We start from the raw sequence: 22,373 nt of genomic DNA, 5'->3' as shown, positions 1-22,373 counted from the left end.
CCTGACTCTAACCTCATGCAAAGTAGTAATTTAAAGTTGTTCTACATAAAAAAAGTAAACACTATTTTCTACTGTATATTATTAGGAAGGTAACCCACAAAGTTTAAAGCTTTATGGAATTTGCATGAACCAATAGTTTAACAAATTATATAAAGAAGTGGATAATGTCATCATGTGAGTATAAAATTAAACAGTTTATAAATTTAACTAATAAAATCTAAACATAAGTTATTCATTTAAAAAAGGTTTATTAAATAATTTCATTTAGCGCATCATCAAAATAATCTTGCTAAAAACTGATAATAATATAGTGTAAATTTAGTTATATACAATGAATTTAAAGGTCTAGCAAAAAATAGTTACGTCATATAGTATTAAAAGTCTGTTTAAAAGGTTTGAATTATACTTTGCTTACTCGAAGTTATTTATAAAACAAAATTTCTAAAACAAAAACATTTAAGATAGTAGAAATTTTGCTTGTAACTAAATCAAATAAAAAGTACATTACAAAATACAACAAAAAGCGACAACAATAATACTAAAAACCCGCTATTTATAAAGTTAAAAATTGTAAAAATCTCTTTGTTTGCAAATTTTTGGCTCGCGAGTTCTAATAAACAAAGATTCTAGAACTGAGAGATGGTAGGAGTTTCTCGCTCTGGGTAGAATATTGAACATATCCCAAGTAGTTCTCAGCCAAACTAGGGTTTTTGAGAAGGTGATCATGGATAGATGGTTTTTCACCTTTTGGCTTGATGTAGTCATTGAAAATAAACTTTTTAACTTTTTCTTGACATGTTGCTCTCGCCTGACGCGACGTAGATATGTTGAGATGTTCGACCTACGTAGTCATTTCCGCAATGATATTTAAATATGCATACGACATTACTTAAATCATGGGTTGGTATGGCATCTTTCACAGTTCTGTTAAGCAGGCGGTTGGTGTTATACACAACAAGCTTGCTTCGCCAGTCTTATTGAGTGTTCACCCATTTAAGGAAGGTGGAGGTAGACTGGGCAAGGGTGTGGGCCGAAAGAGGGTAAGCGGTTCATTTTGAACTGAGTTGCCTTAATTGTCTTCTTGATGACTGTTTTTGGGTAACCTGATAAGAAAAAAAAACTTAATATTGTCTAATTCTAAACAGTCAGCCGTGCAAATTTAAATAGCTGTGTTGGTTATGCATTGTATGATCTTCAACTTTTGTTTAGTTGGGCACAACGAATTCCAGGAAATGAAGTGTAGACTAAAATTTTCTTTTCTGACACAAAAGTAAAAAAGGTGTTGTTGCTAATTCTAGTATTATTAATGTCTAAGAAGTGAATTTTTCCGGAAACTTCTTCTTCAACGGTAAAAACTATGCATTTGTGCATCTTATCTAGCAAAATAAAAAAATTATTGACATTTTTTAGAAGAGAAAATAGCAAAAAAATTATCGACATACCTATAATACGCAATTGGCTTACTATTATCTAATGAAAGAAGACTAGGTTCATAATAACCGATAAAAATGTTAGCAAGAATAGGGCCTAAAGGGCTTCCCATCGCTACGCCGTCAATTTGATGAAACATGAGATTATTAAAACTAAATTGTACATTCTTCATGACCATACATAACACATCATTGCGAACATATCTTAGGAAAGGAGGCGTCAGAGTTGCACAGCTGATCTAAAGAAATGTTTAACACTTCATCAAGTAGAACATTTGTAAACAAAGTTTTTATGTCAAACGAGACCATAATGGTGTTTATAAAGTTAACTTTTATAAATTCAAACTAAAATAATTGAACAAAAAAGTTTCAAAAAATCGTCAAGCGTAGTAAAATTGAATAATTTCTATTGCTTACGCTTTGCTGCAACTAAGAGTACCAATAAAAGGAAAACCATAAAAAGACAGACCCTCTTTTTTCGAGCTTGCTACTTTACTTATAGACAGTAAAAATTTAAAACCATCACAAAACATCTGTATTTTTGTTGAAAAATATTACATTTTAAATATTATTATAATCATCAAAAAATGCATAATTCTTCTTATACCTGATCTTAAATTCAAACTTGTCTATTTACAATTTAATTTGAATAAGAGAAATTATAAAGCTTAATATGCGAAACTTATAGTTTTTTTTCTAACCTTTTAAAACTACTCAAACTTAATCAACATTTTTTATTTTATTAATTTTCATACTCGTTATAAAATAAATTATGTTTATATCGAGAATTTTAATATAAACAATCGAGAAAAGTATTATTTCTTTAAGAATAAAGTTTAAGAATAAAACATCATTAAATAATGCATTTACAATTCATTAAAATAATAAAAAAGTAAAGTTTAATGATTTATATAAGTAATAAGTAAGAATTCAAGTAGAAAAATATATAACTTTAAGTAGTTTACATTAAATTGGATAAACATTGGATACTCGTAAATTTTGACAAAAAATCCAAAAAGCTCATAAAAACTATTAATGTTATAAAAAAGTAAAGTTTAATGATTTATATAAGTAATAAGTAAGAATTCAAGTAGAAAAATATATAACTTTAAGTAGTTTACATTAAATTGGATAAACATTGGATACTCGTAAATTTTGACGAAAAATCCAAAAAGCTCATAAAAACTATTAATGTTTAAACATTACTGAAATAAAATCTAATAATTACATAACAAAACTCGAACAAGAATAGTTAAAAATCAAAATGTTTAAAGTTTTAGAGCTTTGTAATATTAAAAGTATAAGAGTCAGTAAAAGATTTTATGCAAATAAAACAACTAATTCATAAATTACATAAAATCATAAATATTAAAACCTTTTATTTGTCTCCTACTTATCAATGATTTGTAAAAATCAAGTCTTAAACACTAGATTATTTTGTTGAAGCGTTACAAAAGTATCAAATACAAACAATCGAAGTCTTTTTTAGACTATAATTTCCAAAATTTCCTAATTAGAATAAAGAATTAAACATGGTTGACAAAGATCAACCTGAAAAAAATTTCTTGACTTTTTATTTAAATTTTCCTGACTTTTTTTAATCAAAATCTTAACTTAAACTTATTCTAAAATGTATAATCATAAACTTGTAACTATACAAAGCTTTCAATCTTATATTTCCTCTTATCATTTAGTATAAATTTATAAAAATAAATATAATGATTGAGTTCAAAACAAACAAAATGTTAAATCAATTAGTTATCAATACCCCCTTTATACCATGGTTCAATTGTATTTGGTGTATGGATTATAATTTAATAGTTTTTAAATTAAAGATTCTTAACATTAATATAATTCTAAATTGATTTTTTTGTCAACAAAAAACTCAATTAAAACCAGTTTTTAATTATTTGTCATTTTTACCATTATTATTTTACTATAGATCTATAATTTGAAAATCCGCTCTGCGGTGAAACTTGGTAGTATTTTTTCTCAAAAGTAAATAATTATTACAAACAAATATAGTCTTATTGATCTTAAAAACTTTAGTTATTCTACGAAAAATACAAATAAGTTACTTAACCATGGCATATACCTCTCTTATAACTAATTTTCAAATTTAAACAACTTTAGAAAAATTATTAAGAGGTAAAGTATACACATAAACTTGTTGTTACATAATATACTAAACTTTGTGCCTCAACATTTTTTAAATAGTTTATTGAACGACAAAAAAGTTCGCTCAAAATACTTGGTTCTAGGACCTGGTGCACAAAAAAAACTTTTCGGTTATTGAGTAGCACACCACGGTTACCTTTCAACGTCATGTCCGGTACATTAAAAAGAACTTAATTATTTTCTTAAACAAAAACAATTTGTACCAAAAATTCTGCAAGATAAACTTTTGTGTACATATCACAATTTCACTATGTAAGTGTCCTTGCAACAGATCACCAATACTAATAAGCATGGAAAAAGTGCTTGTTTAAATAAGGTATCTGTTAAATGGTGGGAATCAAATATCCCCGAAGGGATACTTTTGCACAAAGAGTCACTTTTGCAGATTTTTTTTTTAATTGTTTGCTTTCACGTTTACCCCTAATCCCTACCCTCGGTCAGTAACTTATTTTTCTTCTTTTTTTTTTAATTTTTAAATAATTTTTTTTTAGTTATTTTTATTTGCTATTACTTGTTTTTTATTTTTACTGTAACTGTTACCCCTAACCCTCGGTAGATAACTTGTTTTTCTTTTAAGTGCTTTTTAAATTTTAGTTTTAACTCTCGTGCAGAAACGACCTTTTTTGCATATTTGACTGTTCTTCTACTCAATACATTAATAGAAAAACTTTGCAGTTTTATAAAGGATATTTTACTCATTTTCAACAGATGAAGGCATTGCAAAATTTGTAAATTTCTATAAAAAATTTGGCAATTTAGTCTGACTTATAGAGGGTTTTTAATTAGTTTTCAATCATTTGAAAGCTTTAAAAATAAGGAATTTTGTAAGTTTTATTTAAAGAGACAAAATCTGACGTTTTTTCAAACTTTGTCAAATTTCATGAATTTACTGATTTATTTCAAAAAACCCCATTTTTCTAGTTTTTCTTGACCTTGTGGCAACCCTGATTAAACTATTATAAAAAGGATTACACAAAAGTCTATATATAATTGTACACTCGTATAGTAGTTTTTTTTTTAACAGGTAACTGATTTTTGTATCAAAATTCAGGACTTATGATTAAAAAATGTTTTTTTCTAAGTTTTTCTGTCAGTTTTTTGCAAAATATTAAAAATTACTGAAAAAATAATATGGTGCTATTTTATGTGTTTTGTTCTTTTGAAACATGTATTGATTTTTTGAATTAAGTTTATCAAAACCCTTGTCTTCAGATTGTTCTAAAGCCATAGCCACTGATGTACATAAAAACTATAAATGTAGAGTTTATATAAATTTAAGGATATTTTAAAGTTTACGTTTGTTTATTTAAAAAATACGAAATGCTTTCTGATCAATTTATTAAGTTATTTATATAAATTAAATTAATATTTTAGCGTTAACAATCAGTAAAATAAACACAAAAATTATTTTTTTTAAATAAAGAAATAGTACTAGTAGAACTATTTAATAAATATTTTTTTATTATATTTTACTAATATTTTATGCAACAGTTACTACTAATCAGTAGACTAGATCAGCAGCTTTATTTGTTGGTATCAATCGCTTTTGTTTGATAAAACTATATAATAACAAGTGTATTTGGTTTTTCGAATATTTTTTTTTATGTAATATTTCTTTTACTTAACAAAAATATTGTTTTTAGAATACATCAAATTTAGTAACTTTTTAACTAACTTTTATAAAAATGTCAAGTTTAAACAAAAAAGCTAGAAAAAATCTTCAATTATCTTTTTTAAACAAAGTGTTAGTTTTATTTAGGTGTTTGTCCATCAGAATATTAAAGTACTTAACTTATAGTTGTTATTTGTAAATATATACTTAATTGCGATTTTGAATTTTTGGCAATTAAAGATTTTTTTTTAATTAACTTTCACTAGTTATTTTTATATTTGTGATGAATAGTAAAAAAACGCCTGGTAGACAGTTTACAGGAGGTTTTAAACTTACACTGAAATTCTTGCGCTTGTAAAAATGATTAAAAAATGGGACGGATTATTTTTAAAGTTTCTACCAAAGGGCCGATTATGAAAATGAGCTTGAAAAACTCTGTTTAATTAAAATGGTAAACATTGAAAAAATGTTAGCCCTGGATTTTAATTGATTAAAAAAGACTAACTGTTGAATATTTCAGTATTTTCAATGATTTTTTGTTCAAAATTCCATGTTTTTTTTCAAAAAAATTTGAGAAACATCAAACTTTATGACTTTTCAGATTTTGTTCAGGACTAAAGGTTTAATGGTCACCTGATATCTTTTATACAAATGACAATGATATCTTTAACATACAATATTTTTTTTAATTAACTTAATATAAATAATTGTATTTTAAGAAATAATTATTTTTATCATCTACGATTGTAAAATTAGATCAACTTTTTTAAACGAAATAAAATTAGTTTTTTTTTCTTCGAAATATTTCAATTTACATTAAATGTAATAGAAAATGAAAGTTTTTATACTTTTTAGTTTACATTTTTGTAAGTTTTTAGTTATAGATTGCTGCTTAAAACCTTATTCTGTAACTATCTAACTAAATTTGTTTTTTGATGATGTTTTTACCATTCTATCAAAGAGTAATAATGTGCTAACGGTAACATAAACATTTTAACAGTACATGGAACTTTGAAAATGGAGCATATAAGTATTTAACTAATCTTCTTCTACAGTCAAATCGATCGGAGGATCCCAACAAACGTCTTCAACAAAATGAAGTACTTTATTTTCACCGTTTATTATAACTGGCATATCTGTGAACACTTGGTTAGGTCGATTGCCTCTTACACCTGCTATTTTAAAAACTAGTAGGAAATTTAAATTCAAAAACTTCCATTTAAATAGTATACAAAAAACAAATGCATGCACTAAATAATTTAAAAATTATAACAAATTAAAAGACCTTTTATTTTAATACTTAGTGAAAAAGTTGTCAACAGAAGCTTATGTGTAAAAATAGACTTGACAAGCAAATAAAAGAACTAACAATTTTAGGAAAAAATAAACATGGGTATCAAAATATAAAAGCGCTTGTTTAACATGTATTTTGTAAAATAATTCTGTAAATTTAGAATAAAAACTTTAAAACATAACGTAAGAAAGTTTTAAATTCTAGAGATCCAAACAAGCAGAGACCATTGGAAATTTAAAACAAATGTTTTTGTACAGAAATAGTTTATTGATTTGCGACTTTTTTTTTTTACAAAAATTTGATAATATTAACTATATCTAACACGTAAACACATAACTTTGCATACTTATTTTTATGTAATAGACGCTGTAAGCTATTAAAATTTTATGAGCAGCGAAACGTCGTAAGCCAATAAAGTATTTGCGTAAAACAACAGTTGTTTTGAATAAAAATTACATTAACTTTTATTTATTCTAATAAAGAGTCTAATCTATCAATTAGTCTACATTAGACACTATTTTACAATTTTTTATTTTACTTATAACTTATAATGTATAAACAAACATATACGCAGCTAAATTATTTTTTAATTAACTTATTTAAATACATAGAAGAACTTAGTTGAAGTATTCTTAAAACACAGAAAATATAGCAAGTTAAAATATAATTACAAATTTTGTAAAAATATGCTACACAATACATAATTTAAGTTTATAAATTTCAACGATGTTTTAAAACTAGTAATTTATAGTTTTTTGTTTTGCAATGTTGTATCAACAGTGTTTAACTTTGGTTTAATCTAGTTATCAAAAAGTCAGTTACTGGTTACCAGCCACTGTGCTGTATAAAAATGTTTAACCAAAATTTTGATGAAATGATTTTTTATTTCTGAAAAATTTTAATAAGTTATACTATTTGTCAGTTATTTCAATTTTTTAAATTCAAGCAAACTTATTACCTTAAAACAATTTAAAATAACTAAGTAGTTCTTTTATTTTTTAGTGTTTTTTTTTTAACTTTCTGCTATAACCTTATACAAAACACACTTATTTTTTATCGTTCAGAATTCTAAAATCTTAAGTTAGAGAAATTATTCTAAAGTTTGATGACAGAAGTTATTAATTAAAACAAAAATTTGAGTAGCTATGATTAAAACAATTTTAATTATGAAGAAGATCCCACTACAAATTTTGAAAACTTACGTAAGCATATTAGAAAAAAACCTAAATTCAAATAAATTTGGTATGATGTTTTGCATCAATTTAAGGCGATAGGGGTACATTTAAAAAAAATAACATAGACCGTTATTTGGAGTTTGAAGTACATGCTATTTGATAATTTTAAAAGAAAAAATTATAATTTATAAAAAAAATAATCAATTTTGTAAAAGTTTTTGATATAAACGTAGCAGAAATTGTTTATTACTCAATTTATAATTATTATGAAACATTTACTAAAATTTTATTTTATCCTTTGTCGGAAATGTATTCAAATTTATTGCTAAAACAAAATACTGCTTATTTTCGTAAAGAAATATATTTACGTAGAACTTTTAAAACTATTTTCTACAATATTTTCATGGTTTATTAATGATTAGACTGTGAAAATTTATAAAAAATTGCTCAAAAATTGTAGGTGATATATTTTTGATATAGTCTTTTTCTGCCCTTATATTTGTCACTATACACAAGTAACTTATCGAGAACCTCTAATTTTTATCATTTGTATATCTAAGTATATTTTAATTAAAAAAAAAAAACAAATAGCTTCCTCTTTGTTTTGAAAACAATCACAAAAAAAAAGTGATTGAACTTCACACGTGTATATTAAAATTATTTTATAAGTATAGAAACAGTACTAATATGGATTTAAAATGTATATTAAAATGTTAAATAACAAAGCAAACTTGAAAGATTGACAATATTGGGCGATCCATACAATTTTCTATACTCATCATTTATGTTATCTCTAGATGCTGTCTTGCGAGGTGAAAAACAATTAGTTGAATTTAGAGACTGATCTTCTGCTGGTTTCTTTTCTAGTTTTATTCTGAATAATTTAAAACTAATTTAGTACAGTTGTACATAACAAAAGTAAAAATACAGTAGAGTTATCGACAAGGTACACGTAACTTAAACCTAAGCAAATTAGATATCTTATGTGAGAGACGTACCTTACAATTTTTAAAACATATTTAACCTTTTTTTAATGTATAATAGTTTATACCAGGGGCGTGTTTTGACTGGTTTCCAGTTTCCTGTGAACCCCCTGAAAAAAAAAATGAAAAAAAGATTCTTAGAATATAACTATAAACGTTGTTTATTGACTTTGTAATCGCTATCTGCCCTGCGTTGTGATGATAGTTAATAAGTTTACAAAATAACTAGTTGTAAACACTGACAAGTTTAAATTTATTCAAGCACTATGACGTTTGCTTTACGACGAATTTTTAATACAAAATGCTATTCTTGTTGTAGCAATGGTCAGTTATTGATGAACTCTGGTGGATGACAGCGAATTTACCTTATTGAATTGGAACTCTGAGTGGATTGCAGTTGAGTGTTTGAACTTTTGTAAATTTGTTGCTTTAAAAGAAGTACCAAATTAAAGATTAAACTTTGTTGCTTATTAAAGAAATTATTGAATTATTCTTTAGCTTTATCAAATTTTGGTATAATTTTACTTGAGTTAATACGTATTTTTTAAATCACATTTGTTATTAAATATTGTTTATTAAACTGTGCTGTGTAACTTATTACCGGTTGTTTTTAATTTAAGCTACTATTTAAGTGATTACTATACCATTAGAATGATTAAGACTAAGAAGGGCTTAAGACAAAAAAATAAGTTAACAGGTCTTGCAGATACTGAGCCATCAGTATCTGCTGACTTCAACTTTGTTTTGGTTATTTGATAAACTTTAAATAATGAACGTTGAGTTTATAACACTAAAAGATTATAAGTTTCATTAACAAAAAATGCTCGTTTTTGCCCAGCTGAAATAGATTTAAAATAAAAATTTTAATTGTGAAGTGATAATAGGTAAATGTTTTAAGTAGCATTTTTTCTGGGATACTTTTTACTAAAATGCTCTTAGTTCCAATTATAAATTGTTACTTAGTGTAAATAACTTTTGATTAAATATTGTTTTTCAAGTAGTAAGTACAATAAAACTGAAAAAATTACCAATATAATCATTATAGTTTTATTTTACTTCGTTGATTGTATATAACAATGTTGTGTGAAGCTATTAAACCTTGAAAAGTTTAATTCAGATAGTTTTCAAAATCATCTTTAGACCATTACACCACTTGGCAATTTATTCTTTTATCATTTAATGGTATTTTAATATTTTAATTTGAGTTGTTTTATTTTTGAATATGTGTTGGCCACAAAGTTGCTTGATTTTATGAAACTTTTAACTTTCAGATGATTTCAAAATTGAAATGAGAGATTTCAAAACCATCATTAGAATCCCTGCACCATCAGGCAAACATTTAATTATAATTTAAATATATTTCAATTTAAATGTATAAGTCTAAACATTTTTTTAAAGTGAATTTCAATTTTTAACTAAGTTGTTTTATTTTTGTAAATGTTATTGTATAATTAGTGAAATTTAAAATTTTATTGATTAAATTAATTGAAAAAAATATTTTTACTATAAATAGATATATAAATGTAAAAAGCTTAAAACTTAAAAGAAAAATTTGTAAGAACTCCATTTATACTAACATTTAAATCAAAATTGAAATTTTCTTTATAAAAATTTATTCTAGTTTTAATTATTTTATAAAATTGTTTTCTGATAAAAAGGTTAACTTTTTATATAGTAAGTTAGTTATGTCTGTAACAGTTGAAGAAATAAAGTAATAAATTTTGATATACAATTTGTAAGTTTATAACTTTTTTCTGGTTCATTTAGTTTTAATTTATGTAAATTTAATACAATAATAAATAAAAAATATAATATTTTTGTATTACAACTTACATATTTTTTTTTATTTCTAAGCAGAAAAAAAATATTTTAAATACAGAGTTTTTCGGCTAAATTTTTCGTAGTACGCACAATGCATACTTAACTGGCAGTGCATATCTAAGAAATGCGTACTTAAGCGGCAAATTAAGAACAAAAAAATTGTGAACTTTGAAAAATGTCTAGACACGCCCCTGGTTTATACCTAACTTTTATTATGAAGTTATGGTCTACTCTAGCTTATTTCACAATTATTTGATTTTTGTATAAATGTATTGGGTTTAACTCGCTTTAGTTATTATAGATCATGTTTTCATTCACTTAACTTCATTCGTTTAATAAAATATCATAATAACATATTCAAAATTTTTTGATCCCTCTTATTTTTGATATTCAGTGCTTACCTCTAGAAGTTCGTACCTTACTGATATTCCAACTGCACTTTTCAAATATTTTAAACCTTTAAGTTACCGTTTTTGAGCTGAAATCTGACCTCAGAACGAGTTACCGAGATAGCTTTTTGTTTGAATCAAAAAACAAAACAACTTAGTTTTAAGTCCGTTTTAAGTCCCAAAAAAAAGCCTTTCACAGGTATCAAACAACTATTAGGATTGCCATAGATTTTTATAACATTATTTTCAGGTTTTCTTACTATCTTACAGGTTTTCGAAAGTACAAGTTTTTTGTCTATTTTTAGTATTAAATAAAGCTTAAGTTAAGAAACTGTCTTAGTTAGTATAAAAATATTGAATATATGCGGTAATGCTACTTAAATAATCAAACTAACTTACAATCTAATAAAAACTAGCCGGAGCATCGAGCACTATAACACCAAATTTAACTAACATAACATGCTATCTAATTATACTCATATGTCTGAGCTAAACTTAGTATACTTGAATTTATTTTTAATTTTTAGGTTTATGCTTGCATTAACATTAGTTCTGTTAATTTAAAGTTTACTGAAGAAGGACTGTTGTCCGAAATCGATTTGAACTAAAGTATGCAATAAACTTGTAGACTTTTTAAACCATCTTCTGATTTTTTGTAACTACTGATGCAGGAAAAAATCACAAGTAATAACAATTTACTGTGTCCTAGACCAATTTCAGAATTATATATAAATCTTGTCAAGAAGTTAAGGAAATTAAAAAATAAAAAAACAGGTGTACAACAAAAAATAACTGAAAATTTTATTTAAAAATTTATTTATTGAGTTTAATTGATTACATACAACAATAATATGCAATAAAATAAATAACTAAAAATAATTATTGCTAAGATAATGAGTAAAACCAATAAAGGTTTTCAATTGTCAGGAGAAACCAACCTTTTTTTCTGTGGAGAGGCAACATACAAATCATCAGAAACTTTTTGAGTATTCGAATTTTCTGATAGATTACAACTAGAGTTGTTTTTTTGACTTAATTTATCTACTAAACTCAGACAATTTTGACTAGGATCTAAAGAATCATTAGAGACTTTTTTACTGTTTAAAAATGTTCCAGATACATCTGAAGTATTTTCTGAAGCAACAATACTGGTTAAATTTGGAAATTTATTTTGAGGGTCTACTAGATCATTCGTATTTTCAAATATTTTAATACTTTGCTTCGGTAAAATATTTCCCTTTATTGGTTTTTTGGAATCTGAGAATTCAATTTCTTCCTTAATTTCCTTTTCTATATCAGCAAGGGATTGGCTAGTAGCTAATACAACCTATGAGTGAAAGAAAATTAACAGCATTTAATTAGTAAGGCTATAAACTTTTCATATATGATTTTTGTCAGTACAGCTAGTTTTTAAGTTTTTATTCTTAAACTCAAACTTACATTTAATTAAAGTACTAAAAGTAGTTTTTAGATGTTTCGAAAACAGAATACATTTATTAATCTAAATAAATTTTTTTTATCAAATTGTGTTAGATAAAAAAATAATGTTTTTGATTATTTTCGGTTTTGGAGGTAAAATAAATAGTATTATCATTTTTATAAGTTGGTAAATGTGTTTTAAAGTTTCGAATGAATTCTCATACATTAATTTTTACTGTATTATAAAAGAAATGAATCTAAAAACTTAAATATATCTTAAAATATATCTTTTATAACGTACAGAAATAATTATAAGTCAAACTTAATATTTACAAGTAGTAAAATTTATTTTTAGAACTTTATTACAGATCGATTAAATTAATAAAATACTTCAATTCAGCTAAAAAAATTTTAAAAACAAACTATAAATATAATCTTTACAAAAAGTAGATGCCTTGTGAAACTTGATAATCAAATAGTCACCTGAAGTTCTTCATCTTCTTCTAACAGTTCTTCGTCATTTAGTTCTACTAATGTTGTGTTTAATCTCTTACGCAAACCCATTTTGTCCTTTCTAATTTGAGGGATGACAAATTCTTTTTTTCTTAAATTTCTTTTTCTATATTTAAATTTTTCATGAGTGTAAAACCATTTTAAATAAATAAAAAAATATATTTTTATTATCTACAGTGTGCTTACATAAATCTAATTTTCCAAAAGCTAATAATAACAAACAAAATTCAACAATTCAATAAATTATATTTAAATTTTAGATTAAAAACCTAGGTTAGTTATATAGTACTTAACACACATTTTTAAATATTTACAATTTCCTCTCTAAGTCTAGTAATTTTTCCAGTCTCAGAAAAAAAAGAATCAAAGATGTATATAAAAAAATATACCAGTAAGTTTTGTGCAAGGTATCATTATATTCAATTAGAATTAAAAGTAATATTTTATCCTATATGTTAGTTTTAATTTATGTGTAATGATAGTATAACAAGGATATCTGTGTTTAAGCTTGTGTCACCAATAACTAGCCTAAGTTTACAATAATTTAACCGCTGGCAGCATACTTTAAGATTTTTTTTAGATATATCTTTAAAGCTGCATTAAGTATATACTTTATATTTGGAGTAATATATAGTTTTCTACTGGCCATAGCTTGCCAATATATTGATTTAACAAAGTTTTAAATTGAAAAAAGATTTGTATTCGGTTCTTTCTGTATATTGTTTTGTAAAAGTGGTCATATCTAATTTGGATTAAACCTGAATTTAGACTAAAGTTCCAGATCATGTCAAGCCTATTTTAAATTGAACTTTAAAGGATATGATTTTACATCAAAATTCAGGTCCAACTGGATCTAAATAAATCAATTTTTTCAAATCAAGATCCAGCCCTAACTGGAGTAAAATCATTTTTTTAATTATAATCTGGTTTGATTCTAATCTTGGTAAGCTATTGCCAAATCTAGCATTTGGAACCGGTAGAACACTTGTTAGATAATACAATTAAAAAATAAAAAGTCAATTAACTAAACATTGCATCTAACCCTATTTGAATTGAAGGTATTATCAATAAAAACTACCTTAGATCGAATTTTAATTATAAACTTTAATTTTATAAAATAAGTTTTAAACAAGCTCAAATTGGTTTACATTATTATTTAATATTTTAACTTTATTAGTAATATTTTTTACTCCAACACCAACTACAGTAACTTTGAAGAGTGACAAAATTATTTTATATTTTAAGACAAACGAATAACAGTTTTAAAAGCTTTTAAAACCCTTTTTTCAATTTTGATGCAGATTTTGAAAATTTTGTATTTTGCTTTTCTTCGTAAGCTTTGATTAGACCATCACAAAAAATATTTGCTTGAGGCTCCCACGTGTTATCTTTTGTACCATACCCCTAAAAAAAGTAGTTTTTTAATTTGAGCTTTTATAATAAATAACAAATAAAGCTCAATAATAAACAAGTAAAATGTGTTTTTTTAAACAAGATTTTGTTTTACACAGAAAAATTTTTGCTTAAAATCAAAAAAATATATTAGTTTTAATAAAGTTTCAAAATAATTGAAGTAGCTTTTAAAACTTATACTTGAACAACAATAAAAAAGTCAGTGAATAAATTATTTGTATTAACAAACAGTATATACATCTAAACATACAGTATAAGCTGTTAGAGTGATCTTAAACAAGTTATGGGATACCAATTCTTATATCATTTTCAAAAACGTCAGAAATTTGTTAAAAAAATACTTAAAATATGGTTTGCCACTCTTAAAGCAAAAGTTTTAGCCTGAGGTACTTAGACTGGGTAGGTGTCAAATTAGCACGAGGGGACTAAATTGCACAAAAATACTTTTGCACAAAGACACTTTTGCAAGAGGGGAAATTTTTCCACGAGCAGACAACTTTGTACGGGTTGAATTTTTTATTTTTTTTTATTTTTTTTAATATATATTTGTTTTTTTTTATTTTAGTTTTTTTATATCACTTTCACTATTACCTCCAACCCTTACCCTCAGGAACGGGTCAGAAAAGCACGGTGTGACACTTTAGCACAGGGTGGCACTTTAGCACAGTGTGTGACACTTTGGCACGGTGTGGCACTTTAGCACGGTGTGACACTTTAGCACGGAGTGACACCTTAGCACGGGTGACATTTTAGCACAGGTGACACTTTAGCACGGGGTGACACTTTAGCACGGAGTCACTTTCGCACGGCGTCATTTTAGCATGGAATGACACATTTTTTTATGCTTATATGTTATGTTGAAAAATATAAAAATAAACTATGCAACATAATACTATACTACAAGCTTTTAATATGCTTTAAGTTAAAGCTTCAACTAAAATTTCGTATTTAATATAAAATTACACTAGTTACTCCATGGCAAACCTCAACTTAATATTAACAATATAAAAGTAATTTTAAGCATTCTATCAAATCATTTTATTAAGATATTTTAACTAACGTATTTATTTATTTACTATCTTATTTAAAACGTAAAACTACTTGTTTGAACCTAGCAACATGTACGAGCTCAAGGATTTTTTTTAACGTTATTTAATGAGATTATAGCCTAAATTAATTTCAGTGGGTTAAGTATAAATATTAATAAATACTAGTATATTAGTAAATACGTTAAATAAATGTGTAAATGTGTAAGATTTATATATAGACTGAAACAAAAGTAAATAAAACTATTTTACAATTTTCTTTGTCTATTTAGGTTTTCTATTCTTTTAAATTTTAAGAAATAGCATAATTTGAAGTTTGATCAGTAAAATTTTTATTTGATTATTTTAAGCCGATTGTTTCAAAAGTGTTTGTACTCATGTTTGCATTTTACCATCTGCCGATACTGTTACTTTTATATATGCGGGTTTAGCGTTTAACTGACTTAACGCGTTATTATAAGATAGGTGGTAGATAGTTTCTTACGTTACTTTTAAATTAAGTTGACATGTTAATAAAGTCGATGTATCAAATCCGAATTAAACTTTTACTATTAACTTAATATTTTATAGGTGCTAAACGAACTATTGTTTATTAAAAAGGATTTAGAAAACAGTTAATTATTTAAATTTAATCGAGTCAAGGAAATGGTGTATTTACAATTAATAAACTGCGAAACATAAAGACGATAAAAAACTAAACAACATGAATGCCAACTAATCGAATTACCGAATCTAAGAAACAAAACACAAAATTTTTGTTTAAACTAAATTCTTAAACAACTGAGCAACATAATAATGGCGTCAAGTTAACTGTGCAAAAGCACAGCTAAAATGAGCTCATAACAACGACAACAAGTTACTGCCAAAACATTACAATAAAATGAACCCAATAAAAAGAAAAGTAATTTTCCCCACTAATCGACGCAAAGCCGTTGCAGTACTTATTTATTTTAAGCTTTTTAATAAAAAAAAGTTTGAACATAATTTAAATGTAAAGTCTAAAAAATTTCAAATAGATATGATAGGTTTTAAGTCATTTTACCAACAAATATAAACTATAAGCGCATATGTTATCACTTTAAAAATTAACACAACTATTTTAATTATTCAAATAAGTAGCTTACATTTTTTTAGGTTTCAAACAGATTCTATTTTGCAAGAGATTCAAAAATGATTCTGTCATTAGCATTTTTACCCACAAAGAAAATTGTTGATGGTTTAGAAGCTTTAATTGCTAACATTTCTGAAGAACTAGTATAGTGACAGTTCTGGAGTGGTTTCGACACTACTATGTTGAAGGTTAAGTACATTCAAATGTTTGTGTTAATGTTTAGTACACTTTAATTTATTGCCTATTTAAATTTGTTTTTTAACTTGTTAGAATAAAATTGTAAATATTAAAATTAAATATTTCATTTGTTAGTGTTTAATTGCTACATTTATTTAAAATTTAAGCGTAACTTTTTGAATTTAAATTATGAGTTTATATTTTGAAATGTACATAAACTTTAGATTTAAAAAAAAATCAAACTTAAAGGTGCTAGAGGTGAGCCATTGTTTCCAATTCCTTTGTTGAGTCAGTACGAACGAGTACTTACAAAAAGTGATCGAACGAACAATATTGCAGACGCAGCGCATCGAGCTTTGTACGCAGTATTAAATGGAAACCATCCCAATCTGTGGAGTTTTATAAATATTCTGAAAACGACTCAGAATTCTCGGGATATGGGACTAGAACACCTTCTGGCAGGGATAAAACCAGATCCCAAAAGAATAAGGTTCAGACAAGCAGATGAGCGTCTGTCTATCTGGTGTCAAATTTTAATGAGAATAATAACATACTCGAATACCTACGCTGTATTCAATACAATTTTGATATAGATTAAATGTATATATTTGTAAATTTCGTTTGTGTTCGTTTTTATAATAAAACTTAGTGCTATGCATAAATTTTTTATTATTGTTTTACATAAATAAAGTTATTTTTAACCATGTCAGCCAAGCAAAATAATTAAATAAAATGTAAGTAAAGTATTATTATTTTATTAACAAAGTAAAAAAGAATACAGTATAAGAACATTTAATTAATTAAGGATTTATAAAACTAGTTACCATTTAATTTACCAACTTCTTGTTTTTCAGTACTTATTTTTTTTATTAATTATAGTTTTCTTAAAAAATACAGGCCACTAAAGATGTTTTCTAACAATTTGCTACCTACGAATGATTTTCTAAATACTATTCAAAATGACTGCCAAACTTTGTCTTACAATTTACTCCTTACTTAGATAATAGTTTTATTAAAAATAGTTTTGGAAGACACACTCTTTCTTGAAATCACACTTTAAAGTGCCTAAATTGCATAATCAACAGCATGCTGGTTAAATAAATTTAATTTTAAACGTTTTATTAAATTAAAATTTTACACATATTTGATTAAATTACTTAAAACTATTGATGGCGCTTAAGTGTCACTCCGTGCTTAAGAATCATTTTGTGCAAAAGAATCAATCAGTGATAAAGTTACACTCCGTGTTAAAGTGACAGTCCGTGCTAAAGTGACCCCGTGCTAAAGTGTCTACCCGTGCTAAAGTAACGCCTTGCTAAAGTGTCACCCTCATGGTTGCCACTGATCAAGCTGAGAAAAATTTCCTGACTTTTCCTGACTTTTTCCTGACTTTTTACCAAAATTTTCCTGACTTTTCTAAATCGAACTCTTCAATTAAACCTATTCTAAAATACATAATCTAACACTTGAAATAAAGCTTTCAATCTTATTTTAATACAGGTTTAAAACGACAGTTTTTATTGCTAAATTCTATCATCAAACTTCCAGTACATCACTTAAACCATCCATTTGATGTTTGTAATAAACAGCTGTATCAGCAAAATTCTTGTATTATTACCTTATAAACACAGCTTGTCTGAAAAAAGACACAATTTTTTAGCATTTCCTAGCATAAATGTATCTAGATAAACAAATGACATATAAGGAACTTTTACAATTAAAACCTTGAATTAATAATTAACTTTCACAACTAAAATCTTAAAGCAACAATAAAACTTTACAATTGAAACCTTAAAACTAAACTATATATCTGTTGTATAAAATATTTCATCTTATCATTTAGTATAAAATTTGTAACAAATAAATATACTCTTATATACTTTAAAAACTTCAGTTTCTCTACAAAAATACAAACAATAAGTAAACTTAATCTTGACATATACCTCTCTTATAACTTATTTTATAAATTTATTATTTCACTAAATTTAAAAATTATAAAGAGGTAAAGTTACATAAAATACTAATCTAACTGATTAGTTATAAAGAACTCAATTATTAACTTAAACAAAAAACACTTTGATTCTAAAATTATGCTAGATAAACTTTTGTGTATATATCACAGTTTCAATATTAAAGTGTCCTTGCTACAGATCATCAATACTAAAAAGCTTAGAAAATCTGCTTGTTCAAGTAAGCTACTTGTTCAATATGTTAGAAAATTTTTGCAGTTTTATAAAGGATATTTTACTAATTTATACCAGATAAAGGCATTGGAAATAAAATTAAGTATTTTTGTAAATCTCTAGGAAAATTTTGGAATTTTTTTCTGACTTTAAAGGACTTTTAATTAATTTTTACATTTTGAAGGCTTTGGAAAACAAGGAATTCTGAAATTTAAACTGACAAAATCTGACTCTTATTTTTAAATTTTATCAAATTTCTGACTTTTCCTGACATTTTTTCAAAATCCCCCATTTTTTCCTGACTTTTACTGACTTTTGACATTTTTTAGAATTTTTCCAGACTTTTCCTGATTTCCTGACTTTTCCTGACCAAGTGGCAACCCTGCACCCTGTGCTAAAGTGACGCCGTGCTAAAATGTCACCCCGTGCTAAAATGTCACCCCGTGCTAGAGTGTCACCCCGTGCTAAAATGTCACCCCGTGCTAAAGTGTCACCCCGTGCTAAAGTGAAGCTGTGCTTTTCTGACACCTACCCCTTACCTTCGGTTTGTTACAAGTTTTTTTTGTTATTAATTATTTTTTCTTTTTATAAGTTGTTTTTTTTTTTAATTTTTACTATCACTGTTACCCCTAACCCTTACCATCGGTCAATAGCTTTTTTTTAACTTATTTTTATTTATTTTTATTTTTTGGTTTTTTTTAATTGTAATGTTTATTTTATATTTTTTTACTATCACTGTTAACCCTAACCCTTACCCTCATTCAGTATTTTATTTTATCTTTTAGTTATTTTTTCTGTTGTTTTATATAAAAAAATTTGAAGAAATTGCTTAAAAAATGAAGGAGGAGATATATTTTAAGTAATTTTTAAAATTTTCGAGAAAATTAACCCCAAAAAATTTGCAATTCATACGTTTGTATCGGAAACTTTTTACTAAAAATAAAATATCTCAAAAGCTAAAAGATATTTTTGAATTCTATAAAAACTGGCTTGTAGTTTGTACTTAATGCTTTCATATAAAAGCTAAAGTTAATTTTTGTAAAAAAAGTCTTGGACCCCCCCCCCCTAATGGCCTTAAAGAAAAAAATCATGATAATATTTATGGATTATGTACTTTGAAGAAAATATATTATTTTAAGAGTTAAAGGCAGATTTTAAACTAATAAATAAAGCGGAAACTAAGGTAAAACTTCCAAACTAGCCGGAATTGATTTGAGTGTGTGGTAACTTTGTTATAAGTTTATTTCTTTTAACTTAATAAATTCTAGTGTCTAGTAAAAGTTCATGTTTTTTACTTTAATTATTAAACTCAAAACAAAAGGAAATTAAGCATCTTTAAACCAAAGATAGCATTAAATCAGATAAAGTATTTAAATATAAATACTCTAAACAACCTTCCATTTGACTAGGTATTTGACTACTCCTTTTTCGTTTTTTTTGTCAATAATGGATTCAACAAGAAAAACATCCGGATTTTGTTCACTGGTTGGTGAAAACATGTGGTGAACTAAGCTAATCAGCAGAATAAATTTTCGAAGGATTTAACTAAAAGATTGTGTTTGAAAAGAATAAATGCTTTTGAAAACAACTTAATTAAACATAAGATTAATAAATACAACTGCAAAATTACATACTGCAATTTATAAACTGAACTCCATAGCAACTTAGTTTAGTTAAGGCAATTTTTGATAATAAAACTTTCTTGTACAAAACTTAAAATTAATTAAAATTTAAGATTTAAAATATAAGATTTAAAATTTAATCAATAAACAATCTTAAATTTTAAATCTTTAATTTTAATTAATTTTAATTTTTCTGTACTTTGAACAACTTTTAAGGTTCTAATTTACATAACATTAAACTCAATAAAAATTGATTAAATCAAAAAAGAAAACATATGAGAATTGTAAAATGCAATTTAGCCCTTCTTAAAACCATGCTAAACAAATTTTATTTAATGACTAGAAATAAAATTATGCAATTTGAATAACATTTATGTATAGTAATTGAAATACTTTAAGCTACTAATCTATTGTAAATAAGTTTAAAATAAAGAAAAAATAAAAAAACATTATTTACTTTTCCTTTATTTTATGTTGTAACAACTGATTTTGAAAGGTTTTGATTTTTAGTAACTTTTAGGGGATGTACTTAAAAACTACTTTTTTTACAATTAGATCTTGCTTTGTATGGTTTTTACAGTTCACAAATACGGAAAATTCACTCACAGTATAAGTTGCTTTTGAAAGCTTTTCTATATTCAAAACAATTTTTAAGATGTAGCCAGTCAAAAACAAAGAATACAATAAGGTCCTTATGTGGGGTGGGGAGTACAGCAAATAATTTAGTCATCTTGACAAGTTTGCATATACTAGTTGGATTCATTAACAATCTAAAATAAAAACTTAAAAACTTTTATTTTTCATATTTATCACTCAAAAAATATATTTAACCCCAAAAAAAATTATTTTCACTTTTTTCTCTTAGAATATAATTAAGTCATTTATGAATTCAACTTTAAAGTCGTAGCCTCACAATTTATATCTTTATATCTTAAATAAAAGCTTTTGTTTGGAGTCACAACATATTCTTTTTTTTCATGCATATTTGTCAAAGAATCCCCTTCAATAACCAATGCATCAGTGTTTGTTAAGGGAATTCTAAAAATATTAAAAATTAAAAATTGTATAAAAAATATACAAAAAAAACAGGTTATTTAATATTATAAAATTCTTATTTTTTTTAATTTTTTTCAGACAGAATTTTCTAAATATTGCAAGGAAAATTTCCTGAAAATTTGAGGCAGTGATCTCAAAAATCATAGGAGGAAATAAATTTTTAGTGATTTTTAGTTATTTGCCGTTTTAGTTTGCGCCTTCTATAAGGATCCTATTGTTGCCTCTGACTTTGACAGACTATATTTCAAATATTATTTTGAATTTTTTAAATCTGTAAAAATCATCTTGTAGCTTCGTAAAAACTATATAAAATAAGATCAAATTTTGAAAAAAGTGTTATACCCTTCCCCTATGTCCTTAATAGTGAATAAAGAGATCTTTTATAATCCTCTGCTATAAAAGTATACAAGTTTAGACGTGTTTTCTCATTGAAAATACCATTTACTTTAAAAATTTCTGGATTAAAATTATAAACAGCAGAGTTCTTCAATTAAACTACAAAGATTAAATGGTGTATTTTTGAATAAATTTTCATAATTATGACTCAATCATTAAACTACATAATGTAAAGGTTTAGTTTTCTTAAATTCTAGACATCTAACAATTATTGTAGCAACAATACTTAGTTATTTTACAGCTTATTTGTTATTTTTCTTTTTTTTTTTTTCATACAGTTTTAGCTTTATTTGTTGCATGGTGTTCCTTACAGTTTTTTGTATTTCAAAATATACGGAGTGGCCAGTCTTTGATTAAAAAACTATCCCAAGTGACCTTGAACTACCCTGAGTCAACTTTAGTTTTTTAAATCCTTAAAAACTCCTTAAAAATCTTATTGCAAACAACTTTATCTATGAACTATGTACATATAATAAAACACTAATAATCTTACCAAACTTTAAATTTAAATAAAAATAGAAAGCTTAATCAAACTTTATAATGCAAAGTTGAATT

General features: G+C 25.4%; 1 protein-coding gene across 2 annotated transcripts; it reads right to left on the bottom strand.

The window, feature by feature from the left end:
• Window positions 1-4,929: 4,929 nt before the first annotated feature.
• Window positions 4,930-20,356, bottom strand: LOC145829702 (uncharacterized). Of its 2 annotated transcripts, none has more exons than XM_082937562.1 (6): window positions 20,139-20,356; window positions 14,094-14,218; window positions 12,785-12,920; window positions 11,821-12,209; window positions 8,421-8,563; window positions 4,930-6,395 (listed from the first exon to the last, which is right to left on the bottom strand). In XM_082937562.1, exons 1-6 carry the CDS (start codon window positions 20,241-20,243, stop codon window positions 6,259-6,261), a joined length of 1,035 nt encoding a protein of 344 aa, XP_082793688.1. In that variant the 5' UTR covers window positions 20,244-20,356; the 3' UTR covers window positions 4,930-6,258. The 2 variants fall into 2 exon arrangements, with proteins under 2 accessions (XP_082793688.1, XP_082793695.1); XM_082937569.1 differs by having other exon boundaries at window positions 4,930-6,392.
• Window positions 20,357-22,373: the final 2,017 nt, after the last annotated feature.

This window comes from Thalia democratica, chromosome 1 (assembly GCF_965202585.1).
Source record: "Thalia democratica chromosome 1, ktThaDemo2.hap1.1, whole genome shotgun sequence".
In the NCBI taxonomy this organism is placed as follows: Eukaryota; Metazoa; Chordata; class Thaliacea; order Salpida; family Salpidae; genus Thalia; species Thalia democratica.
Note: the sequence above shows the minus strand (reverse complement) of the source record. Positions and strands in the feature narration are given on the sequence as shown.

Bases quoted from the DNA above. Each gene is read 5' to 3' on its own strand.
- LOC145829702 (XM_082937562.1), bottom strand. From the start codon at position 20,243: ATGTTTTCACCAACCAGTGAACAAAATCCGGATGTTTTTCTTGTTGAA. The intron at 12,210-12,784 runs GTGACTATTTGA...TTTCACTCATAG, and splicing joins AAGAAGATGAAGAACTTCAG to GTTGTATTAGCTACTAGCCA. The intron at 8,564-11,820 runs GTTGGTTTCTCC...TAAATTATTCAG, and splicing joins GCCTCTCCACAGAAAAAAAG to AATAAAACTAGAAAAGAAAC.